At 46.8% G+C, this 23,728-nt stretch overlaps 1 protein-coding gene across 1 annotated transcript in view; it reads right to left on the bottom strand.

The window, feature by feature from the left end:
• TBX4 (T-box 4) overlaps positions 1 to 23,728 on the bottom strand; it is a 61,278-nt gene that overhangs the window by 4,180 nt on the left and 33,370 nt on the right. Inside the window, exons 4-6 of the mRNA XM_010009113.1 lie at positions 15,359 to 15,478; positions 13,527 to 13,674; positions 997 to 1,149 (exon numbers count right to left, since the gene is read on the bottom strand). Coding sequence (XP_010007415.1) covers positions 997 to 1,149; positions 13,527 to 13,674; positions 15,359 to 15,478 — 421 coding nt within the window. The remainder of the gene's footprint in view (positions 1 to 996; positions 1,150 to 13,526; positions 13,675 to 15,358; positions 15,479 to 23,728) is intronic.

Here is a 23,728-nt window from a genome sequence, read left to right as displayed (position 1 = left end):
TAACACATGGCAGATGTGCTGATCTTTAAGGTCCCTTCCTGCCCAAACCACCCTATGATTCTGTGTCACATTCAAGGTGACAGAGGGTTCCAGTGCTGCTACTTCACTCTGCACCTTTATTTATGAATCCTGAGGTACTTTAAAAACTCCAGTTAATCCTCATGCAACCCCACAGTCAGACTCCACCACCAGGGAACCCTCAGGGCAGCAGGAGCTTGTGCAGAGACAGGCAACCAGGCAGCGGGATTAAAAATCAGCCCCTGCCTGGTGACACCCACCCACAGGGGGAGTTGACAATTAACTGTGGCAGTGCCATCTATCCTGCTGGTGACTTGAGTTAGTAAAATCCTCAGATGGAACAGTACCCACTGCTGCCACTACCAACACACTCAAAAGAGGAAGAGACACTGAACCCTGCAGTACCCGGGTGTCTGACACGTGCCTGAAGCACAGAACCAAGCCCTTGGTGTGTATATATTATGTATATACACCCCCAGAAACAAACCCAAACCCCCTCCTGCCTTCACATGCTAACCACAGAGCAGGCTCTTAGCTGGGTTTTTATGGTTACATTCCTCATCTGTCTCACTAAATACACACACTATAATTACTTTTCCCTGCAGATTTATGGGCAAGCTTTCCTAGGCATTATTAGATTTCCTTGCTGGTTTGAATGACATCTTAGCACGGTGCTTCATTAGCAGCTGGACCTGCAGAGCTTGCCAAGGTGGTGTTACCCAGTGATGCCCACGCTGCTCCTGAGCTGCATCCCCTGGTTGGAAACTTGATTTTTAATGCTCCCATTTCCTGCTGCACAAGAGCAGCAGAAGAGGCTCCCCCACCACCACCCCAACAAATGGGTCCTGCTCATCAAAGTCCAGCGGTGACATCGCTGTGTCACGGCGATGGGACAGATCATTTAGCAGCCAAGAGCTGCCAGCTGCAAAAAGCCCACAAACAGAAATGAAAGGATCCTTAGGCAGAAAAGCAGCCTACCTTGTGATTCTGGTAGGAGGTCACTGATATGAAGGATGTCTCTGGGAAAACATGGGTGCAGAAGGCTGTGTTCTTCGACCCAAAAGCGTTGTTCTCATCTGCCTTCACGATATGCAGTCGGGGTTGGTATTTATGCATTGAATTAAGAATGATCTGAAAAAATTATTGATGCCAAAGTGAGAAATCCAATTTAAATTAAAAAAAAAAAAAAAAAAAAAAAAAAAAACTAAAAAAAAAAAAAAAAAAAAAAAAAAAAAAAAAAAAAGAAAAGCCATAGGTCTTTGACAGACTTTACTAGCAGGACACAAAAGTCCACTAGTGCTCAGCTGTAGCTTTGCTTTCAAATTGGGAGGGTAAAAATTACATTATATAAACACACTTGAACCAGGACAGAAAAGGTTTCTGCTGCTCTGGCAAGCAGAACTGAACTGAAAGCTTTCCTGGTAAACCCTCATTTTCTTATTGCTATTGGATAGAGTCAGTCTGGGTGGAAAAAAAGTCATAAATTTTTTTCCCAGCTCTTGCTGGAACTGTACTATATATATATATATATAATTCTCCAGCAGACTGGTTCATAAAGATTCCTAATAAATACTTTACTGAGCTGAAAAATACAGTTTAGCAGAGGCAGAAAAAAAAATCACAGAAACCACAGAGGGAAAAAAAAAGCCAACTATTTTTCTTTTATCTGCTGGTAAAAAAAAAAAACTACAAAGGAGGAGGGGTTTTCCCCCCTCTTCTTTTTCCTCCTGGTGCCTGGGTCTGGGCACCCTTGGTAACCACCCCATGACTCCTGCCCCTTTTCTGGTCTCTGAGTGAGAGGCAGGAGTTGGTCAAGCACTTTCTTATGTTGGGGGCTTGAGGAGGTGCTGGGGTCCAGCAGTGATTGCCCAGTCCAGGCTCCTCCTGCAGAGCCTTCGGGGCCGAGTGGAGCTGCCCAAGCTTGTCCCAGCCCTGTCCCATAGCATTGTTCTTCCACAAAGAAGGGATGTGTCCAGATGCTACAGAGGAAAATGGATTTAAGAAATGGAATTTCTTTGAAGAAATTGAATTGTTTTTAAGAAAAGCTTTTATTCCTTTTACTAGCCAAGAAGAAATACTGCTTTCTTCTTATTTTCTTGGCATAACCCTTTTCAGTCTCTTCTCCCCTTTCCCAATTCAGTGTGTCCACCCTGAGCCTGGATGATCCTGGAGGCAAGGAGACCTCCAGCAAGGCTGCCCAAAGCAGCAGTGAGGACACGTCCATCACTGATGGAGACACAGGCAAAGGTTCAAGCAGGGAAGACCACAACGGGTGGTGTCTTCAACTGGAGGTAGATAAATGGACGGATGGTTGGATGGATGGACAGATGGCTGTACACAAAGCAGCAGAGCAGCATCAGCTCGCACTCATTATGTATCTAGCCAATTTTAAATGAGAATTCCCAAGAAAAATAAGGCATTTCTTCCATGATGGGTGTTTGTTCTCAGGAACCCTTTCTGTTTCATGCCCATCTGTGTGAGGAGAGCTCGGGGCTGGGATGCTCCAGCTGGGATGGGAGGCAGTGTAAGGAGCTTGTGCTCGTTAAACCCCCTCATCTGGCTGCACGTAACTCTGCCCACAGTAGCTGCTGCATTATATACCACTTAAATGCAATTTTTATTGTTGACATTTTCCAGACAACCTTCCCTGCTCCCCAAGAGAGAGAACGAGGAATTTTTGGCATTTTATCAGCTTTGCATCAAGTCTCTTAACCACTTTGTGGCTGTTGATGTGCAGGGTGTAGAGTTGAGAGGGTCGGCTCAGGTTTGGGTTTGGAGCCTTTTCTCTTGCTTTCATGTATCAGCTACTCGTAAAACAAAGCCAAGATGAATAACACCAGAGGACTGGGACTTCCATAAGAAGGGACATTTTCATTTTCAATAATTAAGAGTTGAGCCAAGGTGATAAATAATGGTTGTCTGGAGCAGAAGCTGTCCTCACTGCCTGTCCCTGCCTGCCCAGGTCTAGCAAGGATGAGTGACTTGTCCCCAGAGCCAAAGGAAATCAACAGCAGGACAGAGAAAACAATCTTAAACTGACATTTCCAAAGGAAAATTAGGAGGCCATGTTTTTTTATATGCTCTGGATGACTAGCCTGCATTCCTCTCTCCAGAGTAGTATCTGCTGGGCTATACTGTCCCCTTTAATTTCTATATTTTTATTTCTTTAATATCCTCTTTAAACCCAAGGCATCCAAACACTCTTCAAAATGAACAAGTCATTATTTTTTGGAGCCTGATAGACACATACAGGAAAGGCTTTTTGACATATGCTGAAGGTTGCAGTTGTGGCTACAAACCTGCCTGGAGGGTCATGGTGAACTGCTGGATAACTGTGGGAGGTTTGTGGGGAGGCAAAAAACTTGCTTAATTTAGCCACTGTATTTACAAGGTTGGGCATCACTTTCCCTTGCACCAAAGAGTTTTTGCCCATGTCTCTTAGTTTAAGCACCTACTGGAAATTGCTGAATTTCTTTGAGTTTAGGGACCATAAGTGGAAACCCCCTTGAGCTGTGCCAGATCAAAGCCAACCAGCCAACAATGGGCACAAAATGTAATTAATAGACATGAGTACTGCAGAGCCTTCTTCAAGTCAGTGTCCATGGCTGTGGGTGGAGAACAGCTTCCAGAGAAGCAGAGCCCCATAAAAATACATTCTCAAAGGATGAAGAAATATCCCTTCAGCTCTTTGGCAGAGCAGTCAGCACAGGGATGGAAATGGCAAGTCGAGGTCCTGCATGGGGACTTCTCACATCATATTTTTTTCCATGGGGGGCAGTGACCACTTGCCCCATATTCAACAGTTCACAGGCCTGAAAGCAAGAACGTGTGTCCAGAGGCCATGTCTGCACATGCATCCCCCTTATCCCTCTTCCTTGTGCTTGCTGTAAACCTTGTGCATTGCAAAACCCCACCAATTATTCCAAAAAAGCCTCCCAACCCTGAGCTGCAAACACGGGGCCTCTGCAAAGTGAAATGCCAACAATTTGGGCTAAATAGTTTTTCAAGGCCACTATGGAAAACTGGTCACTGGCTAAAAATACTCAAAACAAATGTAAATTCCACCCCGATGACAAATACCAGTGGAAAGATTAACTGAAAGGATTGTGTCAAAAATGAGAAGTATTTTAATTGACAGGCCAGGACGTGGTTGCTGCTGCTTGGTGAGGACAGGCCCAGGGCTTCAGCAGCAGAACCCATGGTGATGTAGGAGCTCTGTGCCTCAAAGGTGATGCTAAAACAATAGCTTTCTATTTTTCTACAGTTATCTTTTTCATAGTGAGGACACAGAGGGGGATGAAGTCAGTGTCAGACACCGTCACACACATTTTTCAATTGGTTTTGGTACAAAAGGTTTGAAATAGATGAGCCACTAAAGAAGAACCAGTTTGTCTTGCCACTGAGACTAGTTACTGGTGTATTGGTGAGAGGGGAATTTTAATGTGCTGAAGGACAAGGACACAAAATGAGCAGCACTGAGGCAGACTGACCCAGTAACTGAGAGCCTCTCTGCAACTTGGTGGTCTTGTCTATTTGTCTATTGCTCAGCTTGCATGAAATGGCAGCATATTTAGAAGTCAAACCAGTACTTTTTTTTTTCTGTTTAAAAAAAAAAAAAAGGGAGGTGGGATCAACCAGGTATCCCAACCAGAGTTGATGAACCACCTCAAATTTAGGCAGTGGATATTGGCTCAACATCCCGACACGTTACCACGTGGTGATGCCACCTCCCACCACCCCCCCAGCACTCCCTCTGCCTAGAAAAGAAAAAATACACATTTTTTCCAGACACCAAATTACTGCTATAAAATAAATAATAAAATAGAATTACAGAAACCAAAGAACCAATCAAGATGGGTCATTTAAGAGCAGCAGCGTAGATGGCACCAACAGGCTGCACTGACCCAACCCTGGGGACCCTCCTCACCCCAACAGCTTCTCCCAACACTGAAGGAACATTTTCCACCCCTCATCTCTGGGACAGTCACCAGGAGGCACAGCCTGACGCCCACAGGATGCCTCCCCCCCTGTCCACAGCCCCCATCCCAACCCCATTATTGCTGGCCAGAGAGGAGCCAAAGCAGATGTTGGGGCTGATGTCACTTCTACCCCCTCCACGTTGCACGTGTGGACCAGATTGTGAGAGTGATGAGCTCCAAAGTCAAATGTGAGCTTACACAAACTGCCTTTTTTTTTTTTTTTTTTTAGACTCCCACCCCCCCATTTCCCTCCTTTCTGCTGCTCTCACAGTTGGCAGCTGGAACTTAAGCTGTAATATATCTCAACTGCTGGTTTGGGGCTTTTTTTTTTTTTAATGCCATTCCAAATGTCAAAAAAAAAGTGTCATTTGCTCCTTCCATTTAATTTCACTTGGGAAAACAAACTCCTTCAACATCTAATCTCACACACTGCTGAAGATATTTGCAGGCTCGGGCCCGGAGGCCTGAAGCTTAGCAGGGCACTGGGTACCCCCTGGCTTGTGGCAATGCAAACTTGCCTTCAAATCACCAGTAAAAATGTATTTACTTTGGTATGAAATTTGGGGAGGTGATTTAAGAGCACTCCCTGTTTCACCAAGGTATCGGGTGTCGTATGATGCAGGGGTTGTCATGGCAACCTCCCTTTTTATATTGAATAGTAAATGGCTACGAAAAAGCCACATAATTTTATGGTTGCTCCCAGGGGATCATATAACTAATATAAAATCTCTCATTTTAATATATTTTTCTGCTTCTTTCTTCCTTCCTTCTATTCTTTCAAAGTGAAAAAGCCTTTGAGAGCTGAGGTTGGCCCTTGTTCCACAGCAGGACCCTGAGCTGGGGTGTGAGGGACCAGAATAAAAATGTGACCATTTGGTCTCCCTTGTGGAGAATGATGCTCTTCCAGAATTGCAACCATGGCTGCAGTTTATCTTGATTTAGTATTTAGAGCATATAAGGGTCTAAAACATCCCAACCCTGACTATGAGTAAATGGCTCAGAGATGCCTCACAGGCACCACTGTTCATCCTGGGATGAACAGGATGGCTCCAGGGACAGGAGAGCAAGGCTACTGCCCTGAGACAGGTTGGAAAAGACCCTTAAGATCATTGAGTTCAACCAAACAAACCAGCAGCTACAAAGCTAGCTCTAAAATTCCCTTAACCTCATCCTCTCTATTTTCCATCACCTCCAGGAAATGCTCCACCTTGCTCTGCTCCCAGCCAGCCCCTGAGCTGAGCTGCCTGGGGCAGGGCTGAGCAGTCATACCCCACCCATGGGGGGTTACAAGGGGCTCTTGCCATCCAGCCCCATCTCTCGAGGCACCCAAGGAGGAGCCTCCCAATCCCACATGGTTGTCCTGGCAATCCACACGAGGGGGGAAAAAAAAGAAAGGCTGTAAAATCCTGGGAAAAGATTCAACATGAGCTCAGACAAATTGTTCCTTACAAGAGGGCCAAAACTGGGATTTTTCTTCTTTTTTTTTTTTTTTTTTAATCCTTTTTCATCTAATGTCAATTGAAATTCCTGGTAGTGTTTCCTGGACACTCCGTACTGCTTTGGTGAGGAGGAGACCTCTCCTTCCACACTGGCTTGTGAACATTTATTTGTCACCAGCCAGGGAAGGGTGGCCCCCAGGTGGGTGACCTTGGAGCAGCCACCCAAAGCATCCCCCCGGGCCCCACACCATGGCCTCATGTCACCCGTGGGTGCAAAAGGTCTTTCCCAAGCTGTGAGCTCTTCCTCTACCCTTCTCCAGGCCTGCTCCCCACCCAAGACTGGATGATGACTTCAAGATCTGATTCTAGTTAAACTTCACTAAAATCCACTGCATTAGACTCATATAAACCAGTAATGTAACAACAAAAAGATGGAACACCAGAGATGTAAATCTTCTTTTCAACCAAGAGCTCCTCTGGCCGTTTCTTACCCAACTATTTAAATTGCACACTCGGGTCTATTCATCCCAGGGAAACACATGCCATCCCCAGCTGCTCCTTTTCTTGTTTGCAGGAACAATATAAACCTTCCCATTGGGCTTTATAATTTATTTGGGCAGCACAATTTCTCAGATTGGCTGTAAGGCATTTCCTAAAATCAATGGTGAAAAAAAAAGAAGAAAATACCATTTTAATGGATAGTCTTTCGGCAGGAGGCTTAGGGATGCAGGGAGGCTGCTGCTGAGCAGGCACAGAAACCTTATCCTGGCACCCAGTGAGGAAACTGCTTGGCCACAAGTCATAAAGCAAACAAATAAAATTCTAACTAAAATGTGGGGTTTCATAAGATTACTAGGACATTAACCTAATTAAAAGTGCCTGACAAGCAAGGAGAGAAAACTGCTACAATTTAATTCATAGAGAAAAGAGAGGGAAAGCCCAAGACTAGGGGAAAAAATTGTCTTTCAGTGCTTGTTTATCAAATAAAACCAAGTGTGCAAATAAAAAAGCTGGAGGGACATGAACTCAGCATTAAAGAGTAAAGCCAGTAAATAACAGATTTGGGCCAAGGAAATGAGGACTATCACTTAAAATGCCATCACATGTGACACACCATCTAGAATACTCTGTAGCTTTATGCCTCAGTAGGTTACATCTCAGAAACTAAAAGAACCCTACACTTTAAAAGCAGGTAAAGGCCATTTTGGCAATGAAAGCTCCATCAGGAGCCAAGAGAAGCAGGTACAGGTGCTCTGCTGGGGTTGGGATTCAATTACATCTCTACAGTTACTTGTCACAATCTCTACTTTTAATCTTATTTTATCACTTGTATGTTTCTTTTTTTTTTCCCCCGTTTTTCCTGCAGGGATATCTTTATATATTCTGTGGTTATTTGTATTTTGTTTTTTGGTTGTTTTTTTTTAAAAAAAGAAGGAAATCATTTCCAATTGATCTGGTCCCAGCTGGAGCCTGCCAGAAATCCTGGTGTGCTGCTCTCACCCTGTCCAAGCTGGCCTGGCTGCAGAAGCCCGTGAGAAAGGCTGATTTCTCTGGCAGAGGTTTAATTTCAGTGGAGTCATTAACAACTGCAGCAGAACCCCCTGAGCTGTGCCTGCTCCTCTGCCTCCAAGCACCAGCTGTACCAAGCTCTGAATCTTCACAGACTGCCTAAACTCAGGGGGCTTGAGAGCAACATGGGGTTTCCTCCAGACCCATTGCACCTGGTGAGATTGGCTTCCCTCAGAGCTGCCCTCCAGGCCACCACTGGCTCCTCTGCAGGCTGAGAACCCCATTCAAAACATCCTCAGGAGAAAGATTCCCCTGTGCTGTCCCTGATGCTGTACCTAAAGCTGGTACCTCATGGCCAGACCTCTCATCTTCATGTCCTCCCTATCTATCAGGTATGGACTGTAGCACCAAATTCAAGTCTGCCCTAATTCAAAGCCTCTGCTTCAGCAGCCCTCGTGTTAAAGGACATTGCTTAACCCTTGCTGGGCCATTTCTAGGGACCCCTTAAGTACCTTCATGTACATTATTATGCACTTTTAGATCACTTGTTATGTATGTTTATGTACATTATTATGTACTTCTATATCCGTTGGCAGGAGGGCTGGCTGTGCTGGGAGGCTGTTGGCTGACACAGCACCCCATGCCCCCCTCAATCCCATGGGAGCAAGATTAACATCCTTCCTCAACTGCTGAAGCCCAAGGCAGCATCTGCAGGGTCTCCGGAAGGCAGGAATGAGGGGCTGAGTGTGCTGAGGGGTTACTAAGGCTCTGTGCTGTCCCTGTGCCCCAAGCACTCATGCTCAGCACTCCAAGTGGAGAACAAAACACATCATTTTTGCTTCAAAGAGCTGCCAGTCTCAGCAGCTTAAACACTACCTTGAGCCAGGAGATGAAGAAAAGCCCAAACAGCAAAACAACCAAAAAAATCCTGATTAGCTGAAACAAGTTGCATAGGAGAACAACTTCACCATGGTCTGAACCAAAGCCCCTCAGCAAATCCCCCACCACCACCCCCAGTGTCCCTTGGGCAGCTTCACCCCCGCCATGAGCACTGAGCATCCCTCCCCTACTGGGGCCACAAGCTGCCCCACAGCTCACTGGCCATAAGGACCATCTCACGGGCACCCTCCACCCCCCCATGTTTACATACTTCAAACCTCTGAAGAAAGGGGAATTCCATTCCTGAGCATTTATCACTGTGGAGACACTCATCAGCATTCGCTCAATATCCCCCCAGATGCCTTGAAGTGACTTACAGGAAGAAATACAAGGGTTATGTTCTCCTTTCCAACCAAGAGGCTATTTCTGTGCATCATCTACAGCTGCCATTAGCCAACCCAGCTGCTGGCACTGCAGTGATTTAACCTGGCTTGTGATGGAGACTGAGAAAACTGGGTTTGTTCAGCCTTGAGGAAAGAAGGCTCAGGAGAGACCTTATTACCATGTTCCAGTACTTAGAGGGCTACCAAGAAGATGGAGACTCCCTATTTACAAAGAGTCACATGGAAAAGACAAGGGGTAATGGGCACAAGTTGCTCCTGGGGAGATTCTGATTGGATGGACCCAAGAGGTAAATTTTTCACCCTGACAGTCAAACATTGGAATAGTCTCCCAAGAAAAGTGGTTAATTCCTCCATATTGGACAGTTTTAAGTCTCAGCTTGACAGGGTGCTGATCCTTCAGGACAGGATCCTGATTATCCCTTCCAACCTGACATTCTGTGAGTCCATGATCCCTGTTTTTTCACTTGGAAAACACAGCTAGGTGCTTCACTGACAGAATACTTTGGCAGTGGGCAAGGGATGATCCACCCTTGTGCAGCTTGTGGGCACTTGAGAGGACCTTTGTCCCTGCAGAAGGACCTTCTGCAGCTGCCCATTAATCACATGCTATTAGAGAGCAAAGCATCAACTCTGCCAGAATCACTAACCCTGTCACTCACCAGCCCCACGTAAATCAGAGGCTCTATCAGGCTGATTATCTCTGCATGTAAAGATTTGAAAATACATAAATTAAGATTTTACTCTAAGCACAGGTGGCTTACGGGGCTTTAGGATCAGATAGATCTTGCTGTACCCAAACATTACAGGGGCTGCTGATTTCTAAATCCATTCTCAACATGAGCATTTCTCAGTCGTTAAGCCTGGGGTGAAAGGAGCCTTTCATGGCCAAAAAAAAAAATCCCCCCAGAGGAAAATACACAGCCCACATTTTCAGGCTGCAGTGCATGAGCTGGGCACAAACTTACCTGCCACAAAACCTGCTTACCCAGAGGGTTTGCAGGCAGATTACAGAGCTCTGCATTTAATTCCTTCTTATTCAAAATCTGCACATTTTTATGTCTGCATTGAAAAATGCCTCCCATGCCTCTGACTGTAACTAATCATTTCCCACAGTAGATAACTGAAGCAGAAGCAGCAGGAGTGAGGTTGGGGACTGAAGAGGAGTGATTGGTGGCTGGGTTTGAGGGGCTGGTGTCAGCACACGAGGCTTTCCCCCCCACCAGCCCCACAAATAATCCTCGGGCTAATTCCAGGGATTGCTGCAAGGCCTTCAGCTCCACAGCTTGTTAATTAAGCTATTTAACTTATTTTAAGCCTCAAATGTACCTACACTTGCCTTTATGAACTCTATGGGGCTGCTTGTCCCTGATGTTGAGCAGCTATTAGAGCACACAGAGTCAGGGAACGGATTCATGAAGTCACTGAAATAATGTGGAGTTTCTGCCTGTTTTTCAGGTGAAACAACAGTGCCCAGCTCAAAGGAATTGAGCCCCGTATCATGATGTGTTCTCCCTTCAGCCCTGTCCTCCCAGGCACAGGGGCTGTGGATGGGGACTGACCCCAACAGGCCACCCTGCTCCAGCTGTGTCTGCGATCCTGAGCCCATAAACCCCCACGTCCTTCTTGAGAGATCCCCATAACACCACGGATGCTCCAGCCTGATCCCAGGATCAGCTCCCCACGTTAACTGGTAGGTAAACAAGCAGGGAAGCTGGACAAACTCCTGGGTTTTTTTCCCCAAAAAATAAATGTCTACTGAAAAATAAAATGGTTAATCCAGAAAAGGAATATTTATCACAAAGACATTTTGCTGTGCGTGCCTTCTCCCCACCTCCTCACCCCTCCTGCCCTGGTTCTCTCTGAGCCCTGCACATCAGGCCATGGCAAGGGCTGGAGAGTTAAAAAAGAACAAGCAGGGATGGGCTCTGCAGAGTTTGGGGAAGCCAGGAGGAGCTGGAGCTTGGGACAGTGGGATCCAGGTTGGGAGCCAACACCTGGGGACACCTGCAGCTGCTGAGGGTGCCAGGGAGGGTGAGCTGGCATGGCTGCCTGCACACCAAAAAAAAAAAATGCCCCAGCAGAAATCATCACCTCGTGTGGTTTTGAGGTTTGGAGAAAATCAAAGACAAAAGGAAATGGCAGGCAGGCTTTGCTGGAGCACGAGAAGGCAAACAAACCCTGTGGGTTTCCTGGCTTGTTTTTCTTAGGGAGCTTTAAGAGAGTTTGCCATCTGGGAACAAATTCCTAGAAATGCAACACTGTAGTTAGTCAGAGGGTTCTGCCTTCACCAGGCAGGGCTGGGGGACTTCACCCTGCTGGGCACTGCCTGTCCCAGGGCCATCAGCCACCCCTCCAACTGCAGAACAGTTCTCAGCATGAAGAACTGGACAATTCACACTTGCCTGGCAGAGCCCAGCCCTCCTCCTCGTGCACAGCAAAGAGCAGAGTACCACTTCTCTAAAGCAGCTGATTAATTTAGAAGCCTAATGAGGAACTGGCTGAAAAGAGGCTAAATCCCAAGTAGCCAGGCAGGTTGTCAGTGCCTGACCTGCACAGCAACTGAGGTCCTTAAAACAGGTTCTTCCAGGCATCTTCCTAGCAGCATGAGCCAGTGCTGGGCTGGGGGACAAGGCTCAAGGAGCAGGCGTGTGGCCATTGCTCCAGGCTGCAGGTATCAGCCCAAAACAGAGTCACCAGGGAAGCTCAGGGAGGACAAACAGGTCAGGGGTGGGAAATCTTCCCAGTTAAAACGCAGCGTCGGAAAAAGCCGATGTTAAAAAATGGCAAAGCCAACCCTGCACATCCTGTTTGTTTTACGGCCACATCGAACATCCTGCGTGTTTTATGGTTTACATTTTACAACGTAAACAGTCGTATATTAAGCTGCACAGTCAACCAGGAGAAAAACATGGGAGTAAAATAAAGAAGAAAGCCACGTGCGAGTGGGAGCAGCTGCCAACCCAGCGCTCGGGGCCTTCGTGCAACTTTCACCGTGCGACCCTTAACGTGGTTGTTTTCACTGTGTTTCTGTGGTACTTCCCACCCCTCCACCCCCCCTTAAAGAAGAGTGAAGGGGAGAGATGGCCTGTGATTAATAACGTTGGCATTAAATGGCCCTGATGAGCCTTTGAAGTTCACACATGTTTCATTGGGGTCAGTAGGTTGGGGAAGGGGGTCAGTTCCCGGCGCTGCTGACGGCTCCGCGCAGGGCTGGGTTATCACCGTGTCACGCTGCCAGAGCCCAGCTCTGCTGGCTTTTCAAAGTTCTGATTTTGCAGAAAATTATGAACGCAGCAAAAATTCTGCATTTTTCAACAGGGCTTTGAGCTGATAGGGTCACCCTGCCTCTGGAGTCCCCCCCTGAAAGCTCCATCTGATTTAGATGCATCAGAATCGCACTTTCTGTTACATCAGGACAACTGACTCCACATAAAAAACCTGCTCTTCTGAGGCTTCATGCATGATCATTTTGAGCAGGGCAGGTCCACCCCTTCTCCCTCAGCACCCTTCTCCAGGACCTTTTCACAGCTTCCATCACCCCTCCAAACTGCTGCTGCTTGAAAGACTGGCAGGCTAAAAAACACATGTGATGATATGAAGTAGATTCTCTTACCTGTGGTACTAGGAGGAGCTGATGCCACAAAACCTAAAAGGCTTTTAAGGTCCATCTTCCCTTCCTCCAGCCAGTGAGGTTTATTTTTATGGGACTTACAGCTTGGCCAGCATGAACTAGACAGGTCCCTGTTTTATATGTGCTACCTAAGTGCTTGTTGGCCTGCCAGGTTGGAAGGATCTTTGCTCCGAGTTATTACATGCACTGTGGCAGATAACTGTGTACTTCCCACTTGTGCATTAGCAACACACATGAATTAAGATTTTCCAAATAAAATACTTCATATTTTATAGGCCTGCCAAAGCCAGCTTGGAAAATAATGAATTTATGCAACCTGTTTCTGTGAGCTGTATGTACCACACACAGCAACAGCCAGCCTGGAAATCCCACCGTGCTGCCTGGAAAGTTCCTGGGCAGAAAATAAAAGGTCAGTGGCATCTGACAGGACACAACTGAGCAAGTGGGAGGCTGCATTTCCAAGAGCAGGGGAGCACATGGGCAGCTGTGACAACCCCCCTCCCTCAGCCTTAAACACTCCCCACCCCACGGCGCTGGCAGCACAAAATAAACGTTGCTCCTCGTTATTAAATTAACCACGACATCCCAACCAGCATCCCAGAACAGACACAAGTTTGGCATCCTGGGCCCACCCCTGACTAAAACCCTTGCAGAACATCTGTCTTACATGTCCAAAGGGATCCAGGTGGTTGTTGGTGAGCTTCAGCTTCTGGAAGGACACCAGCTGCCGCATCCAGTGGGCTCCCGTGGCCGGTGAGTCGGGGTGGACGTACAGGCGCCCCGGCATGGCTGGCTCTGCCTTCCCAGCCACCATCCTGCAAGCACAGCAGTTACAGATGGCATCACCTCAGCAGCAGTCTTGATCTTAACCCAGCAACCCTCCCGCTAGCCCTCAGGGATCTCTGGGGTGTTTGGGAGAGGCTCCTGCTGCTGTTTGTGGGGGTTTCAGGGCTTCTGGTTTCAGCATTTCAGGCTGGCAAAGTGAGCCCATCTCTGCTTCCACGTGCCATTTCCTTGGGGCAGTGTCTCTACGTGGCACTTGTGTTGGTGCTGGTGAAGGAGGAAATCTCCTCTGGGTTTATGAAGAGGATGAAGGCCATTCTGCAAGGGGAGATGGTCTCCCACAGTCCCCCAGGAGAAGGCACCTGGGAGCAGGAGTGGGCACTGGCATGGGGGCACCTTCCCAGCCATGTAGGGCTCCCACAGCTCTGGTGGAAAGGGGCTGCTCCTGCTCTGGAGCCACGTGCTGCCCCTCGTACCATCTGCCAGCTGCCTTCACCCCCACATCACCACCACCAGCTCTCCTGGACACAAGGCCCAACCATAAGACATCACTTAATGCCACCTCCCCCCATTACTGTGCATTGTTCTCCTCTTATAAACCACCAATAAAAGCAATATTACCAAAAACAACAGAAACTTTCCAGCGACAATAAAAATGAAAAGGGGAAAGAGCTCTAGGGCTGGCAAAAGCTAAATTAAACAGATTTAACAACTATCCATCATCTAGGCCTTAATGGTTCAAACACAAAGTGGTGGCCACACCACAGAGGCCCTTGCTCTGCTCCTCTTCCCCAGCGGCACCGCAGGACAAAAGCGAGCGGAAAAGGGAGTTTTTAAAAAACCAGAGCAGCCCTAATGTGCAAGTAAATTATTACAGCTTTATAGGATGTCACCAGGCTCTTTCCCATTATGATGACTCCAAAGTTTTCCGGTGCTTGTCTTTTCACCAGTGGAAGGGTTTGGGAAAAGCTGCTGGGTGCGTTTGGGGCAAAACTCAACAGAGGAAGCACCATCCTGCCTCCCTCAGGAAGCAGAAGTTCTCTCTGCCTCTCAGGGTAGGTGACTTTCCTGTCAAAGGAACAAGGAAGGGAAGAATAACAGAAGAAAAGGAAACTCTGGAGGAAGAATAAATGAAAAGACTCCAAGGTGGATCTGGTGTTGGTCTGTGATGGAGGGATCACTGCTCCCTTCAGCTGCTGGGTCCCCAGAGCACTGAGTAACCCACCCCACGCTTTGCTTTAGAGCTGATCTCCTAAAAGCAAAGTATTACTAGAGAAGAAAGGAATTAAAAAATTTTCTCAACACAGATAACTCATTTTTGAGGCCAAAGTGAACCATTAGATCATCTAGTCCAGGCTCTGGTGTGCCACAGGCTGTGGTTTCACCCTTGCACACCTAAACGAGGCCAGACAACCCTATGCTTGGCCTAAAGCATCTCCTCTGAGATCCAACCTTGAGCGCTTTGAAAACAAACAATCCACCACCCCCACTAGCAATTTGTTCCAGCAGTTAATCTCTTTTATTTTATATTTGTCTGGCTTTAACTTCCAGCCATTGGCTCTTGTATCTATCGCTGCTCCACAAAAGAGAGCTCTGGGATGCTGGCATCCCTCCCGTGGGAAGGTATTTATGTTTGTTTCTGAGCTTGCACAGCAAATGTTCAATCCAATTGCAATTTTCTTGTGGCAAAGAAGGCAAACAGAAATGTTCTCTTACCATTTATTGTCACAGAATTTATACCGGTGGTCGTCAGCTGGGACGATGTCGATCAACAGGATGTACTTGGTCTTGGGGTTCATTCCAGTCACTTTAACCTTGTAACTAGGAAACATCCTCCTTAGGAAAAGCAAAGGGTTAAAATGTTAGTGAGAGACCTGGTGTAACTGGTGGAAACTTGGAGCACTGCCCCAGAAGGCAGGTCCACCATGTGGTGAACTCGCCTTTAGGACAGATGAGCTACAAAACATTATTGCTTCTTAGACATCACCTGAGTTAAACTTCCCAGAGCATGGGCTGCACAGGGTGAGTGTAAAATGGGACACTCAGGTGTCCAGGGGCACCAGGGGGTTATAGCTCAGTGTCAGGAAAAGGTGGGCGTAGAGAGAGATATGGGGGGATCAAAACGTCCCTCCTTACGGGAGGTTCAATGGGAGCTCTTGCTACCACAGGAGGCTCCATAGGGCTCATGGCAGCCTCAAAAATGCACATTTCTTGTTGCCACGAACGTGCATGAAAAGTCAGGAGATTTAACTGCACTTCAGAAGAAATAAAGCACACACAGCTTCCTCATTCACACCTTCCCAATGTCCACCACACCAGGTCCCACCCCATCAGCAGCAGCTGAACCTCCGTGCGCAGCCACAGGGTGAAACCCAAGGACTGGCCAAGCTGGGGGGAGCAAAGGGTTAAACCTTGTGGTGGTGCCAACTGCTCCCACTCCTCTGGCCTCAAATTTCCCAAATTCACAGCACTGTCTCCAAAATGTGCCTGTCCTGCTGATTTTCCCACAGACTCCAGTGGACACATAGGCAATCAACACCAAACAGGGACCTCCTCATAAACCAGTGTGTTATTAAGGAACATTCATATATTACAGATCTAAAGAACATTTGCAGTAATCAATAATATATTTTTATAAAGCTATGGCTGTGAAACCAGTATACACCATCACAGTCTGGTCCTGTGACCCAAAGGAGATGGACCTGATGGGTACAGTATTACCAGGGACTTCCCAAGCCCACAGGACTGCACCAGGAGCTGGGATTTGCAGGGTCAGGCACTTTACATCCTCTTGGCTCCAACTTTCCAGCCTCCTCCTCATCCAGTAAAAAAAATCCCAGTCAATTGAACAAACTGGCTCAGCACAGCCTCCAAGGAACAAGAGCAGAGCACAAAACTCCCCTTCCCAGCAGTGTAAGGGGATGGAGGACAAGAATTGCTACATCCTGGAATCATTCTTATTACCTTAATTAATCAGGGCCCACATTCTGATGTCATTTCTTCATCAGACATCAAGGCCACTTTGCCACCCCCTCCTCTCTCCCGTTGCCCCATGCCCAGCCCCACCAGCCCACCAGCTCTGCAGCACCATTTTGTCTCTGCTTGGGGAGAAGGCAACAAAATGGGCCCTGTTCGACCTCGTTTCAATCGACCCTTTTAACCACCCTGCATAAATTCCAGATGTTTACCATGTAATTAGCCAGGACTAAAAAGGGGTGTTTTCCCTGTGTCTGTATTTGATTTTCATTCATAAACCCTGCACTCCTCTTAACCTGCTCCTCCTACAGGTAAGCACCTGGCTAAATACAGTAGGACATTTCAATGGGTGAATACACAGTCCGATTCACACACTGGAAAAAAAAATGGTGTGAGGAATCCAACCTGAATGCCAAGATATTTTTTTTCTTTAAAATTAAGCCTTAAAATTACATTTAAAAATTAAAAGAAAAAAAAAAAAAAAAAGAGAAATTAATTAAAAACCAGAAATGAGATGGACACGGTTGGACAGTTACTGTGCAGATCAGGAGAAAGTCCTGCTTTGGGCATTTTTACAACATCTAGCTTCTGAATTTCTTTTTTTCTCCATCATTTCATTTACTGTAGCACATCCAAGCTGCTAAAGTAGCCAGACTGATATATTGTAAATGTTAAGTGCTTTTTTAATGGCATTTAAAATTAAGCTTCAGCATATGGACTTCATATAGCATGGACATGCCTGAGTTTATAATGTTCTTTAGTATAGCCCTCTAAAATAAATACAAAGAGCCAAAGTACTACTATAATATATACAGCTGAAATTCTTTAAGGATAACAAATGGGGACTCACATCTGATTGAAGGTGTTGCTTAACTTGCAAACTGCTCAGTATCTTGCAGTGGTAGCATTGTGGTCAGCAGACCCTGCTACAACCAAGTTTGCCAACTCTCCACATTCTTTTCCAGGAAAACACAGGGGTAGATTTTAGTAATTTGGCTGTGCATGGACATTTCATCATTATTATTAGCTGCTGCATTGTGGCCTTTAAAAATAATAATAATAATATTATAAAAATGTGTCTAATGTGCTGTCCAGGGACTTGTCATTTTAATTTTCTTAATGAAAACATATTTCTCAACCCCTTGGCAGAGACTCATTTAGTAAATATCTCTTTGCAATAGGATACAAACATGGGTTGTGCATTTCTGGTGGGAAGGCCTGACAAATTGAAGAGCTGGGTCTAAGAAAATGCAGTCATAGAGTTTTAATTAAAATACAGGTATAAATTAAAGCAAGAGAGAACACCTAATATCATGTCCTTGCCCTTTTAAAAGGTCCTGCTTGCAAGAGGGGAGCAGAAAAGGCTGAGGGAGGCTGGGGCTGCAGCAGCTCTGCCCAGGAACGGGGCTGTGCCTACAGTGGGTCTACACAGCTCCTTGTCAGCCCTGGGAAGGGGCCAAAACCCTGCCTGCTTCCCCAGATTAACTCCAAGTCACTGGAGCTACTCACAGCCACGGGCTTCACACTCAGTAGTAGCTTTGCACAACTGGCCCCTCTGACAAACCTCCCAGGAATATGGGCGTCTCCACAGAGGGTGCCCTGCTCTGGGCAGCTTTCCATGACAATGCCCTGCTTCATCACCCACTGCTCCAGGACCAGCAGCAGCAGAATAACCCAGTGCTGCAAATTCAGAGCTTGCCACGGTCTTGCCAAGCTCTGGAAAAGCTCAGCCTGGTGTTGGTGGGAGGTCTGAAGCAAGATCCGGGCAGCCCCATGTTTTACCCACCCTCCTTCCTGCCACTGAGCACGACTTCAAATCCAGTGAGAGCTTCGCTGCATAAAAAATGGGTCCAAGAATTGTAGGAATTTAGGAAGCCCTAAATTGGCTTCCTGGGGAGCATGTCCCAGCAGGCTGCACTGAATCACAGCATCATGGAATCCTTTTGGTTAGAAAAGATCTTGAAGATCATCAAGTGCAACCATCAACCCAGCACTACCAAGTCCATCACTAAACCATGTTCCCAAGCACAACATCTACACACAAAGAACATCTGGCCCTCAGTGTCACCACCTGCATTGAGCTGCACTGGGCACACTGGGAAGCTCAGCAAGGTTAAGCTCTTGGCATGTGCACAGCACAGGATAAGCCAACTATTAGGTGAAGTTTAAGCCCCTGGCAATCAAGAAACTAAGAGCAGCAGCTTCTGACATCATCTTAATTTGTTCAGACCCAAAGCTTGGTTGGACATGGAGTCCTGGGGCTGCTGAACATGCAAACACCACCATTGGGTGGGGGAGCCCAGGACCAATTTATGCTAATTTGTTTGAAAGACAGACAAGGTGTGTGTGTCTGACCCCCCAGCACACATCAGGGGTGAACACAACCAAGAGAAGATCTGCTCAGTGAATGGGAGCCACAGGGCCACCCAGGGACCAGCCACCAGCCCACAGTGTCCTGTGTGACAGCTGGTGACACATGGGTGGGTGCAGCACAAGCAGACAAGCAATAGCCCTAAAAGCCTCTTCTACTGCAAAACACTGAGTCAGTAACCCCCAATTTTGGACAAATATTCAAACCTCATTGTTCCCTCCCTCCAGTTCAACCTGGAACAAAGGGCTCAGCACCATCCAGATGGTCTCCTACACCCTTCAAAGTCCCCTGCTGGGTTTAGTGGCTCTAACAAGCACGTTTCAACCTCCCTCCCAGTCCTGGCAGGGGCTGCTGTGCCCTGGGGGGAGTTCCCATTGCCCTTCAGAGAGGACCAGTTACACCAGTTTTTACGTAGTGCCTTGATTTTTCGGGTGATGCCCTGGGGAGGCTGGAGGGGTCAGCCCAGCTCTGGGGAGGGTGGGCAGGGGGAGCGGGGCCGGCGTCGCTGGGGCTTGGCACTGCCACAGCCAAACCCTTCCCTGCAGATGAAATGTAGCAAAACCAGTAAAAAGCCAGGAAAATAAACAAGCAGCACAATTCTCTAGCCCTCCCAAGCTTCAAAGATGATGTGTGAGTGAATTATTTGTTGTGATAATGAAGCAGTCATTGCTGAGCTCAGTTTATGCTACGCACATTTTATCTCTACATGATATTCACAAATTGTTTTAAAATGAACTGTTAGAATAAGCATCTCTTGTTTATTTATTTATTCTATTATTATCCAATCCCCTCAAACCACGGAGCAGTTACTGACATGGAGCCAAAGCTCCTATTATGTTCAAACAAAGTTTAATTAATGTGTAATTGGTTGGTTGGATTTGGAAGTGAGTGATAAGAGGAAAACTTTGCTTTCCTTTGGGGCAGCAGTTCCCAGCCTCTCAGGCTCCCCAGGCTTGGCCAACTTGTGGGCATCTTGTGTTCTAATTCCCACACAAGCAGGCCTGGTCCTGCAGGGATCGGTGACTGCGAGGCTCCCAGGTCCAGTCAAGTCTTATTTTTGGGTGAGGGACAGCAATCCAGGGCAGCTGGAAAAGCCAAGAGCACTACAGCTGATTAAAGAGCTCAAAGGCCTCCTCTGAGCACCACCTGCCCCATCACACTGCACACCAGGGCTTGGTGTCCCAGGGACACTGGGGGATGAGGAGGCCTCTGCAAACCTCTTGTCTCACCACTCCCCTGCACACAAGGATTTGATCTGACCTTCCTTGCTGAAATGCAAATGTCACTCCTGGTGCTCCTGCTGATGGGAAGGGCTTTCTCTTTTCTCATAGAGTAGGCAAGAAAGCCACAGGGAGCTCGATTGGAATTGCCATAGAGAAAACTGCAAAGAAACAATACACCCAGGAGTTGTTGGAGCAACTCAAGTCATGTCCTTGCTAAAGGCTGTTGGTGCTCCCTGAAGCCCACATGAATGTGTAGAACAGTGATCACTGCATGTCCCCATGGTGTGGATGGTGCCTCATTCACTACAGAGCACTTCCTTCTGCCCATTTAGGGGGTAGAAATGTCCCCCAGCCCTTCAGCACCTCAGCAGCTGAAATCCTCTTTCCAAAAGGAGTTTTGATAAGACAAAGATTTCCACGGACAGTGCTTTTACAATCCTTGATCCTGAGGTGGTCAAATAGAGCAACGACTGGATTCCCAGAAACTCTTGTGTGGTGCTGTCTGGAAAGGTGATGCTTGTGGCGTAACAGGTTGTGAAAGGATCTGAAGACTTAAGAAACCACTCAGTATCTTGGCTAAGCAGCCATACTGTGGCTGAAAGTCCACCTTCTCAGAAGCTGCAGGACATGCCAAGAAGCCTCCAGTGATGGTTTCAAAGCAGAGGCAGATGACCTACCTACATCCCCGATAACAACTGATGTGGTTCCAGATTCTTCTTGGGAGTTGGCCATGACTGCTCAAGGATGCTTCTTCTCGTCTTCACTGTTGGCAGGGAAAGGAATGGTGTGCAGAGGCTTCAAAAACCAAGTTTCCATTCTGATGACCTTTCTCCCTTTTTCTCATTTCCCATCTCCTGACAAGCATTTCTTCCACCGACTTCACGCATCTTTAAAAATAATATTCTCCCGGGCAGATTAAAACAAATTTAGGGATGTCAGCTGTTTCTTTTAGCCTTTTAAATGGCATTTCCTTTTTGATAGATTCTTGCTTTCAGAAAAATACTTTAAAGAGATCAAAGAGTTTTTCAACGGGGTCCCATTTTCCCAGTGTATCCTAACCCTCAGTCCCTTATTTCTCTTATCACCCGCGCCGCTCCGCTATGACGCTCTGTATACAAAGTAAGAGCAGTTAACTTTGAAGTGCTGGATTAGCCCATGCCAGATCCTTGCCTCAGAATAACAAACAATACAGGTTCAACAGGAGTTCTCATCAGTAGTTCATTTTTCAGCCCCAAATTCACTGTCACTAACACAAGCAACATTGAACTCTCAGTCTATGGACAGATAGGAGAGATTTATCTGGTGGCAGGACCATGACCTAGTGATGAGAAGGTCAGACAGTTAAGGGATTTTTATATTTTGGAATGGTGAGGTTGTATTTTTTTCTTCTGGCTTGTGCATCTCATTTTTAAATAAAACATTGTTTCTCACATACTTGAGAACTTGATTAGCTGGATGGCTGCTTTCATGGTCTAGAGACATTTCCTCTCTTTGCCCCATGCTAACATGAGACACGGGCAGGCTTCTTCACCTGTGGATGCTTCACACAATTGTTCTGGTGGGAAAAGACCTTTAAGATCCCCAAGTCCAACCATAACCTAATTCTACCAACCATTAACCCAGCTCTACCAAGTCCAGCACTTCAACCATGTTCCTAAGCTTCTCTGGTGCTTCCATGACTGAAGTTGAGCAGAAAAGGTCCCAACATACCAGAGGATGGCAGAGGCTGGTGCCTGCAGCCTCCAGCACCACCAGCACAGCACAAAGGTACCTCAGAGAGAAGCTGTGCAAGGTCGTGGCCAAAGACCCAGCAGCATCTCAGGCAAGTTTGCTCCCCTGGTGGTGCAGCCCCTCCAGCTCCACAGGGGGGTCTGGGGGAGCCACGGGCAGCCTTGGCATCGGGGCCAGGCCATGTGCTGGCTTGTTGGTGGAGAGCAGAAGCAGATCTGCAGCCCCTCTGCCCAGGAGCCTTCCACACCCAGACAAACCCCAGCACTCGTGGGGATCTTTCCCAGTTGGTTTGGGCTTGACCAAACCTTCCCCTGCAGCCCTGACCAGCACTGCTGCAGCTCCAATCTAAGAAAGCACAGGGAAAGCTTTGGGAACATCCTTACCCATGAGCAGCCCATGTCTTTAACAAACTAAAAGCAAGGATTGCTGTTGGAAGAGGGACATGTACTGAAACCCCTCATCCCATCCCTGCCCTACTCGATGTGCACGAGCTCTGGTTTCCTTGCCAAAGCTGTCGACATCTTTAGCAGCCCAGCCAAGAGCCATTGGACTTTGCTCCTGCTCCTTTCTCTAAAAGCTGTTTGCTCTAACAGGGTAATTCCAAGACCCCAAATTTAGGACTAAGCAGATCAAACATTCCTTAAATATCTACTTTATTTCCAAGTTTTAAATTGATGGCTCACATTCCATGGCTGATCTCAGATATTAAAGGTTTGCTTTTGGATCAAAAACCTTGAGCAGAGATTCCTGTAACTGCCTCAAAAGATTCTGGACAAATATTTCCCTGTAATTGTAATGAGAACTGGGCATCCATATGCCCTACAGAGCCATGGAAAATTTAACTTTTAAAGGATTATTCACAGAGGAAAGCTGCACCAGCTTAGCCAAGGCATTTATACTTCTTCAGACCTTGATGTCCTAAAAAACTAGTTTTATTTTGGTTTACTAAAGTTGATTAGGAACAGATTTTTTTTTAACTGAAATAAGCCACTTTTAAAATGAAACTTGAACATATAAAGGGGATTTGAGTCTTTTCCACACATGCAAGCTGCTTTATTGATTTTTTTTTTTTTCCTGTGCAGTATTTTCCTACACATGCTTCTTAAAACCTGCTACCATAAAGACTGAAGCTGCCTTTGTACCTGTGCACATCCTGCACTCCAACCAAAACTCCATTTCAGTCTCCCAAGCCACCTTTTCCCATCACTGGGCTGGTTGTGCTACCACAGAGGAATGACATCGTATTTTTTCTTCAGCAACTGCTCACGAAAAAGTGACCAGATGTCCTGTGATCTGGTATTTTTTTTATTGATTAGCCATAAACTGCACCAAATTGTTTGTCCCTGGCAATACCTGGAGAGCAACTGCAATGCTGCAAACACTGACACCCTGGGAAAAATCTGGGGAACAGCTACAGGTAATAAAAACTAACAGAAAGAAAGAAATCCTGAGCTATTAAGATTGTGTGAGCAAAAAGTAACTTCCTGCAGGAATAAGAGGAGATTTCACAAAGAATTCTGAGAGCTCAAAGAGTTTGCAAGGTTGAAATAAAACATAAATGACAGTTGTTCCGTTCAATAGGAGCACGCAAGAGGTGAAATTAGAAATCAAGGCTTAGAATTCAGTTTTTCGTTTGCTTTCTGTTTAACCGACCCCTCAGGTAACTTTCTCCCTATGGAATTGCTGAAATCCCGCGGGAAAGGTGGGATGGGAGCCCGGCTGGGAAGGGCTGTGCTGGGCGGCAGCGGGGCCGGGCAGCGCGGGGCCCTGGGGGGCTGCACCCCC

This window comes from Chaetura pelagica, unplaced genomic scaffold (assembly GCF_000747805.2).
Source record: "Chaetura pelagica isolate M959 unplaced genomic scaffold, ChaPel_1.0 scaffold72, whole genome shotgun sequence".
Classification (NCBI taxonomy): Eukaryota; Metazoa; Chordata; class Aves; order Apodiformes; family Apodidae; genus Chaetura; species Chaetura pelagica.
The sequence above is the reverse complement of the archived record's forward strand: the minus strand, read 5'-3'. Positions and strand labels throughout refer to the sequence as shown.